Source organism: Mercenaria mercenaria, chromosome 17, assembly GCF_021730395.1.
Source record: "Mercenaria mercenaria strain notata chromosome 17, MADL_Memer_1, whole genome shotgun sequence".
Lineage (NCBI taxonomy): Eukaryota > Metazoa > Mollusca > Bivalvia > Venerida > Veneridae > Mercenaria > Mercenaria mercenaria.
This window is the reverse complement of record NC_069377.1, coordinates 58,398,252-58,412,357: the sequence shown is the minus strand read 5'-3', so window position 1 is coordinate 58,412,357 and position 14,106 is coordinate 58,398,252. Positions and strand designations below refer to the sequence as shown.

At 33.4% G+C, this 14,106-nt stretch overlaps 1 protein-coding gene across 1 annotated transcript; it reads right to left on the bottom strand.

Moving 5' to 3' along the window:
- Positions 1–395: 395 nt before the first annotated feature.
- On the bottom strand, positions 396–13,874 carry LOC123535688 (uncharacterized). The gene is made up of 9 exons (XM_053528290.1): positions 13,258–13,874; positions 12,708–12,841; positions 11,816–11,974; positions 10,793–10,929; positions 6,248–6,325; positions 5,761–5,853; positions 5,048–5,135; positions 4,340–4,491; positions 396–3,981 (listed from the first exon to the last, which is right to left on the bottom strand). Coding segments are annotated over exons 1-9 (1,965 nt in total). The 5' UTR covers positions 13,260–13,874; the 3' UTR covers positions 396–2,859.
- Between the last annotated feature and the right edge of the window lie 232 nt (positions 13,875–14,106).

Here is a 14,106-nt window from a genome sequence, read left to right as displayed (position 1 = left end):
ATGCAGATAAAATATATAATTAAATACAGTTTTAAAAAGAATATGGGTTTGGGAATCGAACTCACGATGAAACAGTCCGAAACAGAGCCGTTACCGCTAGGCCAATAAGGAATTATTGTGTGCATCGGAAATGTTGTAAACGGACTGAATCGTATGTAATTCTTTTGTTTGTTTATATTTTCAAACGCCAGAATTCTGTGCGAAATCTATAATTAGTTTGTTAACTAGAGAACAGACATCAACAATGTGACGTGTGATCATATTTACAGTTACAGTTACAGTTATACCAGCATTTTATTATATACCTCTTTGAGTGTTAAGCAGGGAACACTGAATGTGTCAAGGTAAATATGGATTGAAAGAAGTGATAAACGATAAACTGTCAGTGAAAAATCTTTATTCATGTCGATTATTGATTATCGAATATAATCATTGCCCTAAAATATTGCCACAGCTGTAAAGTATATTGAAAACATCTTGGCGTGAATGTTATGTTTATAAAGTCTTGCAGAAAGTAATATAAAAGTCTTTACCAGATTAGCACATGTGCTAAATAATATCTTGAACAAATTAGTTTTATAGATATCACTTATTCTAACAAGAGGGACCTGAAGGCCCTGTATCGCTCACCTGACCTAGTTCTTACCCCAGATAACCTTTTATCCAATTTGGCCTAGATTTCACAGAGACAAATATTTTGACCATGTTTTATGTAAATCAGGTAGATCATTATCCAAGTTTTTTTTTCTCAATAATTTGACTTAGTGAAATAGTTTCTGACCTCAGGTACCCCACTTTTGAACTCAACCAAGATTTCAAACAGACAAACATTCTGAAAAGTTTTATGAAGGAGTTGAAAAAGTTGCCTGTATAGTGTAAATAACGATTTCTCTATAATTTAACAGAATGACCTAATTATTCCCACTTAAAAAAATTATCGTAAATTTAAAACAGACAAATATTCCGACCAAATTTCATGAAGATCTGTTAGAAAAAGGGGACACTTTGAGTGTTAAAAGGCATTTCTATGATTAGACCTAGTGACCTAACTTTTTACCTAGATAATTAAGACAAGCAATCGTACCTAGATTTCAAAGAGACAAAGATTCTGACAAAGTTGTATGAAACTCAAGAAGAAAATGTGGCCTTTAGAGTGTTTACAAGGTTTTTCTTAAATTTGTCCCTATAACTTATTTGAAGAACTCAAGTTACCCCGTCTAGAATATAACCTATATTTCATAAAGATAAACATTCTGACATTTTATGAAGATCAAATAGAAAATGTGGTCACAAGAGTTAACAAGGTTTTTCTATGATATGACCTAGTGACTTAGTTTTTGACCGCAGGTAAACCAGTTTTAAAATAATTCTAAATTTAAAAGAGACAAACATTCCGACAAATTTTTACGAATATCAATTCAAAATTCTTGTATCTAGAGTGTTACTAAGCTTTTTCTATGATCCGAATTAGTGACCTAGTTTATGAAGTCAGATGACCTAGATTTGAATTCAATCTTGAATATATAGAGACAACTTAAGTGTTAACAATCTTTTTCTATGATTTGACCTAGTGCCCTTGTTAAAGATCTCAAAAACTAGAATTTACAGAGCCAAACACTCTGATAAATGTTTCATGAATATCAAGTAAAGATCAAGTAAAAAAGTATTCCTCTTGAGTGTTAAAAATGTTTTCCTTTGATTTGACCTTGTGACCTAGTTTTTTTTATCTGAGGCAATCGAGTTCTAAACATGTTCTATAATGCATAAAGACAAATATTTTGACAAAGATATGTAGTATTCAAGTAGAAAATGTGGCCACTAGTGTGTTAATAAGGTTTTTCTAATTTTTTTTCTGATTTGACTCGGTGGCCTAGCGTATGAACTTTGTTACTCAATTATCTAACTTGACTAGATGTCATGAAGACAAACATTCATACAAAGGTTTAGAAAGATGAGAATGTGGACTCTAGAGTGGCAACAAGGTTTTCCTATTAATTTACCTATAGTGTCCTAGTTACTTGTCCGAGTTTTTATTGAGAGTAACATTTTGATAAAGTTTCATTAAGATATAGCCAAAATTGTGACCTCTACCTCTATAGTGTAAACAGTCAAATTACTGACTACGCACGACGCTTGATGGACGACGTACGACGAACGACGACGGACGCCGGACACAGGGCAATCGATCACATTAGCTCAACTTGAGCATTTTGTGCGCAGTTGAACTGAAAACGTGTCATCAATATTAATTGTCACATACAAAATTTTCCCTTTTGGCAAATATAACTCAGCTGATAATATTTGCGCAACTACATGATTTTCTCTTGAAACGGTTTGAGGTAATGTCATGATTATGTAACACCCATCACCAAACGAATAAATATTGAACGTCTTCTCACATTCAATTATTTGACTCAAATCATCCAGAATGTTTAGTGAACGGCATACTCAATTTGATTCCGTAAAAACTGTAACTTAAACAGTAATTGTGATCATGCATGCATGAAGATAAGACATCATAATGATTTCATACAATATGTACATACATTGTGATATATAATGAAATAATTTAGTATGAAAGCATGTCAGTAATGCCAAATGGTATTTCAGCTGATTGCATAATATCAAGAGGTATACACGGCATGTTTTGTCAGATATTTTGTATGAAGATAGATAAGAACACGCAGATGCCATGATCTGTGAAAGATACGTTTTCAATAGTGACAATATTCAAAGTCGCGGAAACGGTTTCTATTTTCTGATAAGACGTAAAATTTTACACTCAATGCACTTGACTCGACATTAAGGCTGTATGATATTACCATTTCTGGACTAATAATTAACTTTAAGGTTTATAATTTAACGCCACAGATTCCATAGTAGTGGTCGAAGATTCTGCATGTTACTCATCATACCGTTATTATTATTATTATTATTATTGTTGTTGCTGTTGTTATTATTATTTTCATTATTCATATTGTTGTTTCTATTATTATTTCTCACACTTGATCGTTGTCCAGCAACATCAGTTTGCATAGAAAACCCAGGTCTTTGTATCCCTCTTACATTACCGTCTAAATTTGGACCATTTCCTCTCCTGCCCATACCGGGAGACATCATTGTGGCAACATTTCTGTCAAATACTGGAATATTCGGCATTCCCATAGGAACTCTGCCTGGAACATTTCCGTTAAGGTTTGGCACCTGCAAATCTCTTTGAATTGGCATCATCAACATCGGCATTCCAGGGACATTAGCTGGCGTCGGCATCATTGTAGGCATCGTATCGACTAGATTTGGTATATTTGGGCTGTTCAGCATTGACATTGACATTTTCGGCATTTCCAGCATATTTCCGTTACGATTCTGCAAATTTGCATCTGTTTGCGTAGGCGTCATCATCATTTGCATTTTTCTTGTATTTCCACTCATATCACGCACGTTGCCATTCAGGTTTGGAACTTTTGCATCTTTCTGCATGGGCATCATCATTGGCATATCCCGCATATTTCCGTTCAGATTCGGCACGTTCTCATCTTTTTGCATCGGCATCAACATCATAGGCATGCCACGCACATTTCCATTAAGGTTTGGAACATTTGCATCTCTCAGCATAGGTATCATCATAGGTATATTCTGAGTATTCCCATTAAGACTCGGCATATTTGTGCTTTGTAGCATCGACATTAACATTAAAGGCATATCGCGAACATTTCCAACTGGTGATGAAGCACTTCTGCCCATTAACATCATAGGCATGTTTTGTATGTTTAAATCTTGATTCATCATTTCCATTGTCATATTTATCATTTCTAACATCATCATCATTAATGCTTCACCGTTAGGTGACGGTCGAACTGGGCCATTTGGCCGGTCAAAGTTTGCCTCGATTACTCTGTCATTCAGTGGTTGCGTTGTTCTGTAATTACCAAACCTGGAGTTGAAATCGCCACGTGACTGAAGACCGGTAAGTAAAAACCACTGAAATATAAGTTTTGCTTTCTTGATATTATTTTGTTGCGACGTAATGGATAAATTTGTTAAAAATGTAAATAAAGAACTTATTGTTGTATAACTTTATTTAAGATATGAATTGTGTAAACACCATGTTGTTAATATGTCTGTAAATTGACTACTTTTCTTTTGGCTACTGCAAAAAAAATGTCAAACCGATAGAACATTACGATTGTGCCTTTCCTAGAATGAAAATTAAATTTAAAACCGTTTCTCCGTAACTTTCATGAATGTTAGTTTTATGTATATTTAAGTTAACAGTTTGAGCGAATAAAAGTAGAAATGAATACATCACACAATGAAAACAGAACACAGAATGCCTTACCGCTTCTTCTGTTACCATAATTGGGTCCTTTAGAATGATCCAGCGAACAGATTCGTGACATGTTGGTGTTGTCGTGCTTCCGGCATAGGTGTAGAATTCACAGTCTCGGTTGAAGAACATAGTCAGGTCTACTTCTGTACTAGCGTTCGCTTCTGAATGGAAATATATCGAGGAAAACATAAAATCAATAAAAAAACTTAGTTTTAGTAATTTCTGGTTCATGCAAAGTGGTAACATTTCCCCAATATCCGGCTTTCATTTGTCTTCGTTGTACACAATTGTTTCGATCAAATAAGAATAGCTATGCACAGGTTATACAAATCATTATTTTCATCACTTATATATCGAGTATAAATCACGTACTTCGTAGACATTATCAGACCTCATATTCAACAATATTCAATTGTTTTTAAAGCTATGTACAAAACATACGTATCGAGGTATGTCTTGCATCGAAGCAATATAAGCTCATAATGTTTTTTACATATGGCTGTATTTTGCAATGCTTTCACTTTTAACTTTATACAATCTATTCAAGCATCCAACAGTATGAAATACATTTCTGTCTATACTATTCGTACTGAAACTTGCGTTTCTAATTTAGTCATCTTAAGGCAAGTGAACAATAACGAACAATTACTTAACAATTTATCTCTTTGGAAAGAAAGAAATAATCAGACAAATGCTGTATATAAATGTTGTACTTACGATATGGGAATATCCGCGGAATATTCATCTCAAGGAATTCTGAGAATCTGGAAGTTTCGCCACTGTTTGCCATGCTTCCTTGAATTTTCTAAAGAGTTTAAAGGAAAAAAGCTACTATAATACTACTAACAATCTTACAAATGATGGTAATTTGTGGGGAATATTGTCACCTGCAAAGACAGTTTTTTTTATTGTTTTCGTTGGTTATGCTAGTCATACCGACATATTTTATAGCGTGCGGTGACTTTTCCATTTTTTAATGGTAGAATAAGACCCCAGGTGACTTCTCCTGGCATTGTTTCAGATACGAATGGGCACCTTGGTAGAACAACCGAACTTCCGTAAGTCAGAAAGATGGCTTCATCACGAGATGAATTCTACAGTAAAGGTGAGGTTATGTGGAGGTCATGGCTTGAAGTTAGCAACCTTAACCACTCGAATAAGGATGTCACTGACTTGTTTTCAAGTTTTTGACCGACAGATCGAAACTGAAATCTTCGTGAACAACATAATGTGATGTCTGATTATATGTGTGAAAGAAACCCCAGACTCCTATATTTAAAAATCATTTACTTTTCGAAACCTATCGCATCCCTTTAAGAAATGGATAAAGAAAAATCTTTGTAGTAATATTTCTAATTTACGTAGCTAGTTTTGTAAAGCAATATGAAAGAATTTTTCGAACGGGTTACATTTTATTTTTGAGTTTTCACCTGAATCATGACAACAATGACTACGACACCGTCTGTTTTGTTGTCTGCTTCTTCCAGATCCTTGTAATTACTATTGTAAAACACAAAATGAAGCTGAAAAAGTAAAGTAATCAAGCAAACGTAACAAATTCTTTAAACATTATGCACCATACCATAACAAATCTTATTTGGAATTGATACTTATTTATTCACTATTTATTTATTGCAAATTCATTACATGTCTGTGATAAGCAGCAATAGGGCCGAAGGAGCGGGGAGGGTATTATTTAATTACCGTCTCTCGTTTCACATAGGTTCAAGAACGTTGTCACTATCATCCTTAACTAAGAGAATCTGCAGCTCTTTCCCTGCGAACTCTAACGTCTCTCTTCTGGAGGTATTGCAACGCAGGAGTAACTTTAAATAACGTCAGATTAAAACAAGAAATGATTGCATTATCTCAGCTGTTATAAAACAGAAAGAAGAATGATTTCTTATTAATCATTACCTCGCCTTCAAACCTTAGTCCGTCGATGGTATGTTCGGAACCAGCGGACATAATACCACTTCCCCTGAACCGTAGACCCTGTAAAATCAAATTTTTTACTTTTCATATTTGGCACTGCAATGTATTTTTTGAAACAAAACAGAAACTAAACTCTTTTGTACAAAGCTCACCGTATTATATGCGCAACGTATTCCCCAGTCTAAAGTTTCAATATGTACTTAAAATTTCATTAAATTCTTTTACAGAAATAGAAAATAGACATAACGACATAAATGAAAGTTTGATTGAGCTTGTTCATGGACGATAGTGAAAATGCAAGCTACCGTCCACGCCCTCTAGCCACGGATTGAGCAGAAGTCAACATTAATTACGCATGTTACAAATTAGAGAAAGGTGATGCAATAATCTCAGCTAAAACAATTTGTTTGCCCTGAACTATTCAAATATTTGGTATTGTCTCACTTACGTTCAAATTGCATGCAGCGCTATTCATACTGACAAATATATTGTATTTTCTACTTCTTAAAGCAGCATGCAGCCAGACTTGGCTAGAAAAATCATCTTTCTTTCAAATTGAAGTTTGGTCATATTATGAACAATAGAATATGAATTTTTGTTTCTAACATATTTTAAAAGCTCCAAATCAAGAAAAAAAGATGACCGCGCCGGGAATCGAACCCCGGACCGCCGCGGCAATAAAGACTTTTTCCCGTCGTCGTAACCAATAGCGCTATAGCTTAAGTAGTGAATAATGACTTCAAAATATAGATACTTATAATGGAGACAGTTTACCTGGAGTAAATGCGTGACAAACGCTTTTCGATTTTCATCGCAAAAAGTAATAAAAACAGCAAATTCTCATGTGTTTCCATAACATAAAGTTTGTCAGTAATTAAGTTTTAAAGCCTTCTTACGAAATATAGCATTTATTTCAAGATATCTTAAAAAGATATTTTTTGTTGTTGTCGAACGATCTGAAGGCATGCTGCTTTAAATTGTCTAGCGTATTTCTTTAATATTAGTTTGTTATAGACTGAATAACTGTACGGTGACCAAGTAGTGTTTAATAAAGATAATTTCTTTCTTCATAATGACACAGATAATTTCTAAGAAAACCCTTTTCTTTCTAGGCTCATCTCAGAGTCAGTCAGAGATAAGAGATATTGTAAGATTTTTCAAGAAGTGCTATTTGAGAGGATTTACTGGCAGAGATATTCATTTTAAGGGACTACAACGACTGATGCCAGTCTATACGGTGACCGGTGGGACTAATACCCCGAATACGAAGGGTAAATGTAGAGGCAAGAAGCGAGTTAAGTATATATTTAGGAATGTAGACCACATGATGAAACTAGAAATAAAATTTTCCGTCCAATTGAGGAAATCGACTTCCTTTAAGTTGAAATTTTATTGTCTTTTATAACTTACACATTGCCAATACAAACAAACAGAAACAGATACTTTCTGTATCGGGATACTTTTGCTTTATGCAAATATTTGAGTAATTGTTTGGAAGTAACGAAAGGAAATTATTAAATATATCTAAAATTTCATCTACGTATCTCGAAGAGACATTAAATGATTCTTTTATGTCATCATGTTTTTGTGGATGACCTATGCTCCAACTAATACGCCATACCTGATAAATAAGTTGTCACGGAAATAAGCATTGCATCTGTAGCTGTGCATAAGTTCTCATTGTGCATTTGTAACACTTTCGTTTAGAACAAACATGTGCTCTGTTCACACTTTACCCTACATAAAAGATGTCCACCTCTTCAAATCTTGTCTAAATTAATGTAACTAGCCTTTCTTTTGATGAAATCATGTGGAAAATGTGTATACGTTGTAAGGAAAAGGTCTGAACTGTATGTTTTACTGACTGAATTAGAGACTTAACAAACTAGCACTAAATTGTCCATAGAAAATCAAGCTTTAGGTTTAATCAATTGGTTTTGTAAAAAAATCTATTTAATTGTAAATGACAAGTTATCACTATACTGACAGCTACTTTATCTATTAATTTTCAAAAATAGAAATCATTTAATGTTCTTTGGAATTTTTTTTTTTGTTTTACTGTGCATTTTCTTAATGTTTCAAGAATGGTTCTGCTTTTAATCTTTATGCTGAAGTTTTTGTAACAAATGCCTAGTACTTTTAAAATATTTTAGAAATTGTTCGTACACAGATTCTTTGCCACTTACGTTGCAAAGTTTCAAGTATTGTTTCCTAACTTCCGGGAACATTTCGAGATGATCAAATACACGCAGGTGGGCAAAACATCTCTATAGTATACAAATGCATTTGAATTCCTTTTATCTAAAATTAATCTAATTTCAACGTGTTAAATAATGGATTCGTACTTGATCTTGTTTCATATATCAGTTTTGATGCTTTATGTGTGTGTTAATGAGTGCATCAATGGGTGAAAATATTTTAGAAATTTAGTAATGATGATCAATTTGAAAAGGGCAGAATGCAACTACTTGACTACAATAAACATATTAAGTTATAGATTTTAGAATAAAGGAACTGCAAAAATTAGATTCAGGCGAGGTATTTTTGATGTAACGTTGAATTATTACTGGCATACATTCAGGTAAATAAACTGTCATTAGGTTTCAGTTTGCAATCTGTGGGAAACGTATGATCTAAAATTAAAATTAAAACAGACATTGAATTGCCTATGACGTGACAGAACTTAAAGATCTCAATTAGACTAATGGTAAATGAAGTGTTTATACATATGCAAAAAAGTCTTCCTTGTATGGATAGCAATGGTATGTGTTAATATTCTTAAAGGATGTTTTGATATGATAATACGTGCCTATACATTTACTTCAAACTTTGCTTTTTTGAATTTCATCGTGTGTGGTAAATTATACTGTCAAGTGTTTGCTATATACCACTTTTCGAGATTTAATGCATTTAGTTCTCGAAAAAAACATTTGCGACAAGTTTCCAAATTGAAAATATCTAAGCGCGAATAATTTCTATTCACTCAATGCTGTCACTTCTTTTCTACTTTACAAGAGTATATGTCAAGTTTAGTTATGTTTTTTTTTAATAAAATAAAACAACAACAACAAAAAGAACAACAAATATGTTCGCATATAACATTCCTATATAATAATTATCTCGCGAAATTTCATATCCTTTCTTTCAATTTAAAATGCAGTCGGTGTTAAAAGGCAGGCATAAGGGATGTTGCCTATTTCATTGTAGGGATAATACACGTATTTTGTGTGTATAAACGTCTGCAGAAGCCCGCGGGATTGTTTGTGACCGAGACCGAAGGTCGAGGTCACAAACATATCCCAAGGGCTTTTGCAGACGTTAATACACAAAACAAACGTGTATTGTCGCTATTCTTGCATAAAAAATATTTTACGACGATTTATGTATTGTTTTCATATGTGATGACTTGACGATTCCGGTACATTTTTTATTTACCATTCCTGTTGTTCTTGGAAACGGTAAACATGTATCCAGGGCCCGGAAATAAACAACACTATCAAAAGCACATCCTGAAGGTTTTTAAGTGATTTTTTTATCTCTCATTATTACAAACATAAAATTACAAATAATTATTCATATCATTTCACAATTTGATGGACTCGATCACAATTTCAAGAATAATAACTTTGCTTTCGAGTTATATTGAGTACCGACACGCAGTTGGAGTACGGATAAGTACGAATATAGTGTCAAGTTTCCAAGCTGTTTATATAAATTCTTCGAGAAATTAGATAAAAACATACCGACTGATACTTACCAAAATCATAAATATAATACCTAAAAACGAACAGCACAAGTTTCTCGCGATACTTATTTATTCACAGTTATTTACAATAACTGAACAGACGCTTTGTAAAGGGAGTGAACTCTAAGAGAAGCTAGTGCGTACATTGATGGGGGCAGTACGTTTGGGGTTGGAAACAGATACAGCTAAACATACTATGGATTACATTGTATCTATAATGCTACAAGATGAGGTTGTTAAGGAAGAAACAAGACCCAGATGCAAAATATCAGTGTGCGTAAAATACATACATATATCCCTGGCAAAGCATTTCAAAAATAAAAATCATGTATTAACAGCACGTGAATTGCCTTGTTTGCACACGATTTTTCTCCCGTTTATACATGGGCAGATCCAGTAAAAAAAGTAGTTTTTATGCAAGAATACCTGTCATGAACAAACTCGGTCAAAAATTTCTTCTATCATTTTGCTTGGCTTAATCATTTCCTTCCAAAGGTTCTTCAATAGATTAATTTTAACTTTCACAATAGCAGGCCGTGTAGGGGCCATAAAATGTCTCACCGAACTCGGGCTCAGCGTTTTTTGTTTCATTTTCTGGTTATTTAGGGTCATGGAAACCACTCAAGAAGGTGTATAATAGATTCCACGTAAGCCAGTGTTAAGGGACGTGATGTGTGTTTCATTTCAAAAACTCATAATCAAACATTTTGTTTATTTCGTTCTATAATCAAAAGGATCTCCTCTTTTAATTCAATCAATATACAACTGACAAGTTTCATTACCTGTAATTCGAAATCTCTGCCCGTAACTCCACCATAATGAAGATGGAAGTCGTGCAGTTTGTACATTCCAGATCGATATGGTACATTTGTCAGCTGAAGCATTCGCTCGTCCTCGGGTTCAAACTCAGCAGAATGTCCTGTAAATTCAGTTGCAGTTATTGTATTCGCTCACAATAAATTATCTTGCCCCGATTGTGCTGGCACATTTTATGATAAGGAATGTCATACTATGGTAAACCCCCTATGTGAAATTCAGAAAGGGAAGCAAATCCCTTTTTGTGATGTTTGAGGGAGGATAAGGTTCAAAGGCACTGGCTTCCAGATCGTACGTACGGCAACAAAAAAGAAAAAAAGATAGGTATCAGGAAATTTATGCTATATGTCTTAAGAAAGCTTTGAAACTTAATTACGGACAGACTGTATGTTATGGAAACACATAAGAAATAGTTGTTTTTACTTATTTTTACAAAGAAAATCGAAAAGCGTTCGAGGAACTTTGTCTCGATTAAAAATCTCCATATTTAACGCGGTAAATGGCGGTATTGGTAAAGACAGCGGAAAAGTTTTTTATTGCCGTGGCGGCCTAGGATCGCTTCTCGATGAGAGCATATTTCTTTCTTGATTTAGCATTTTAAAGAAAATTTCGAAACAAAAACTCATATTCTTATGTTCATAATATGACCAAACTTAAATTTTAAAGAAAGATCGTTTTAATCCAAAATCAGGAGACCAGTGCCTTGAATATTCAATGTGGAACAAACCGATAAAACATATTAAATATAAAAAAAACCCTTATGCAAAATATGATATCTTCCTGAGAACTTTAATGTTGTGCATGAAGCCAATACGTTCCATAGTCATTTAGCTATATTGTATTGTTTTAATTTGATTTTATGTTTTCAACTACGAAGTCCTGTCAGTAAATTCAAAACCAATCAAAGGTACAGAGTATTAAAGAACACAGTAACAAGTAATTTCCACAATAACTGTTACTTCGGTTATAATGTTATTGTCATAACCCACCATTATTTTTGAACTTGCCACGAAGAATGTTGCTAGAGTAGATCATTCGAGGGCATTGACATGAGACGCCGTAACGGACCAAATCTGTTTGAATGTCAACCGGTGATTGATGCTCCCCTCCGCAGTCTTCACCATACGTTCTCGGCCAATTATACACACCTTCAGTTAAAAGGTTACATCAGTTTATATGTTACATGCTAGTTAAAACAACGTATCTACAACTTAAAAATATAATTTTAAATCATGAAAAAAATAAATATATTTAATATAGTGTCAGTGGTTAAGATAAAACGATCATTGCTAAGTGTTTACAAGAAAAAATGTAGTATCTGCCAATGTAGTCTATAATTTAACTTGTTCATGATTTAATCTGTTAATACCCCAGTCACACATACGGCGCGGATAGCTACGTCTAGCTACGGATAGAAACATAGTAATCCGTATCGATCCGTACCTGAGCCGTAGGGATTGATACGGATTACTACTTTAAGGTACGGCTCAGGTACGGATCGATACGGATTACGAAATTTCCTTAACAGACACTTTAAGGATCATAAGCTTCTGTTCCAATATTGTTTTGTACAATTTTGCAACTTTGATTGAAATAACAATAAATCATTAACAATGTTGTGCAAATGAAGTAAAGTTACTGCCCTTTAAGATACGATCTCGTTAATTGAAAACTAGTAAATGAAAGTAAAGTATAACTTACGCTAGTTTAATCACACTGATTGTGTAATGATGATATTTCTGTCCAAATTGCTTCTGTTCCGGAAATAACCTTTATTGCATACTAAAAGGTATTTATGAAAAACCGCCATAATTTCATGTAACACATTTTTATAATTACGTGTTTTGAAATATAGCACAAATTAAAATATAAAATGCAAACCTAATGCGTTGTTCGGATTTGGGTCATAGTTGAACCTTGTTTGACTGTCAACAATCCATTGGTATAACGTACTAGACTGTACCCCACCCGCTAACAGGAACAAGAGAAATGAAAATGTCCGTTTCATTTCCCTCCTGCAATATAGAGCACACCGATTTTGATTTCCCACAAACTTAAAAGAAATACAATCTAGATAGCAGCAGTCAAACAATCGGCGAAATGTTATTTAGATGAATGGCTTTCAATTATATTAACATCTGATTTTATTGATAAATAGAATTAGATAAAAATGCGACACCATGCTATAAAAATACAGAAAGACAATGATAAGAAAAAATATGAAACGGATTAAAAGCCTTTAAATTCCTTCTGATATATTTTTCTCCTTAGCTAATTTTTTTGCGAAACAAATGTACGTAAGTGTTGATACAAATGTGACTTGTTTCATTTTACACAAACAACATCTCTCAATTAATTAACAAATTAACAAAAACTGCATTGTTAAGAAAACGTTTAAAATACCAAAAATAAGAATGAAGCAAAAACTTACATTATTCCCACTATTCTCTACAGTGCACCTAATCACTGTTTACTCATGTCTCAAACTGGAGAACAATCGACCTGAGTGCCGCATGTCTTTCTTTTTCGTACGAGTTTTACGAAAAAATCTTGTTAACAACACAATGTTCTACATCTTTTTAACACAGTGTGACATCTACAAGGTTTTCACAGATTCCTCTGTGTTTTTAACATCAGGTTCCTTTGGTAATTGTAATGTTAAGCTCACTACAACATGTCAAACGACGACACCGCTAAACCTCATGCTATATTTAAAGCGTTTAAATTTCCGTTTTTATAAAAAAAAATGTTTGCTCGTAATCATTTACATTGTTATAACAGAAGTTTCATTGGAAATATAAAGTATGACGATCAGAAAATAGATTTGTAAACATTGTAAAACAATAATAAGGATATAGCTGACGCAAACATAGTTTTAATAACTTATTATAGTGAATGATAGAAGTATCAATTTATTTCAGTTTAAGATTGCGTCATATTACATTACTTTTTACAATGTTCAAATGTTGCTATTTAAAGAAAAACACAATAGTTTTCGTTTCCAACTTCTTAATGCATTCATAAAGAAAGTATAATTTTCGTGCATGTATCAAAAATAATATCCGGGCATTGACCAAACCTTTCAATAGAACTTTGCAATCATGATAACATGATATCTTTACATCTAAGCAGAATGAATTACTTTGTTCATAATTTTCTGAACAAAACCGCTAACCTGCAATATCTTAAAAATACTAATTGTACTGTTATGACAATAGGTGTACACTTGATTTTGGTCTTGATCTTTTACAGGAATGTTTAAAAGTCAAACACATATCAA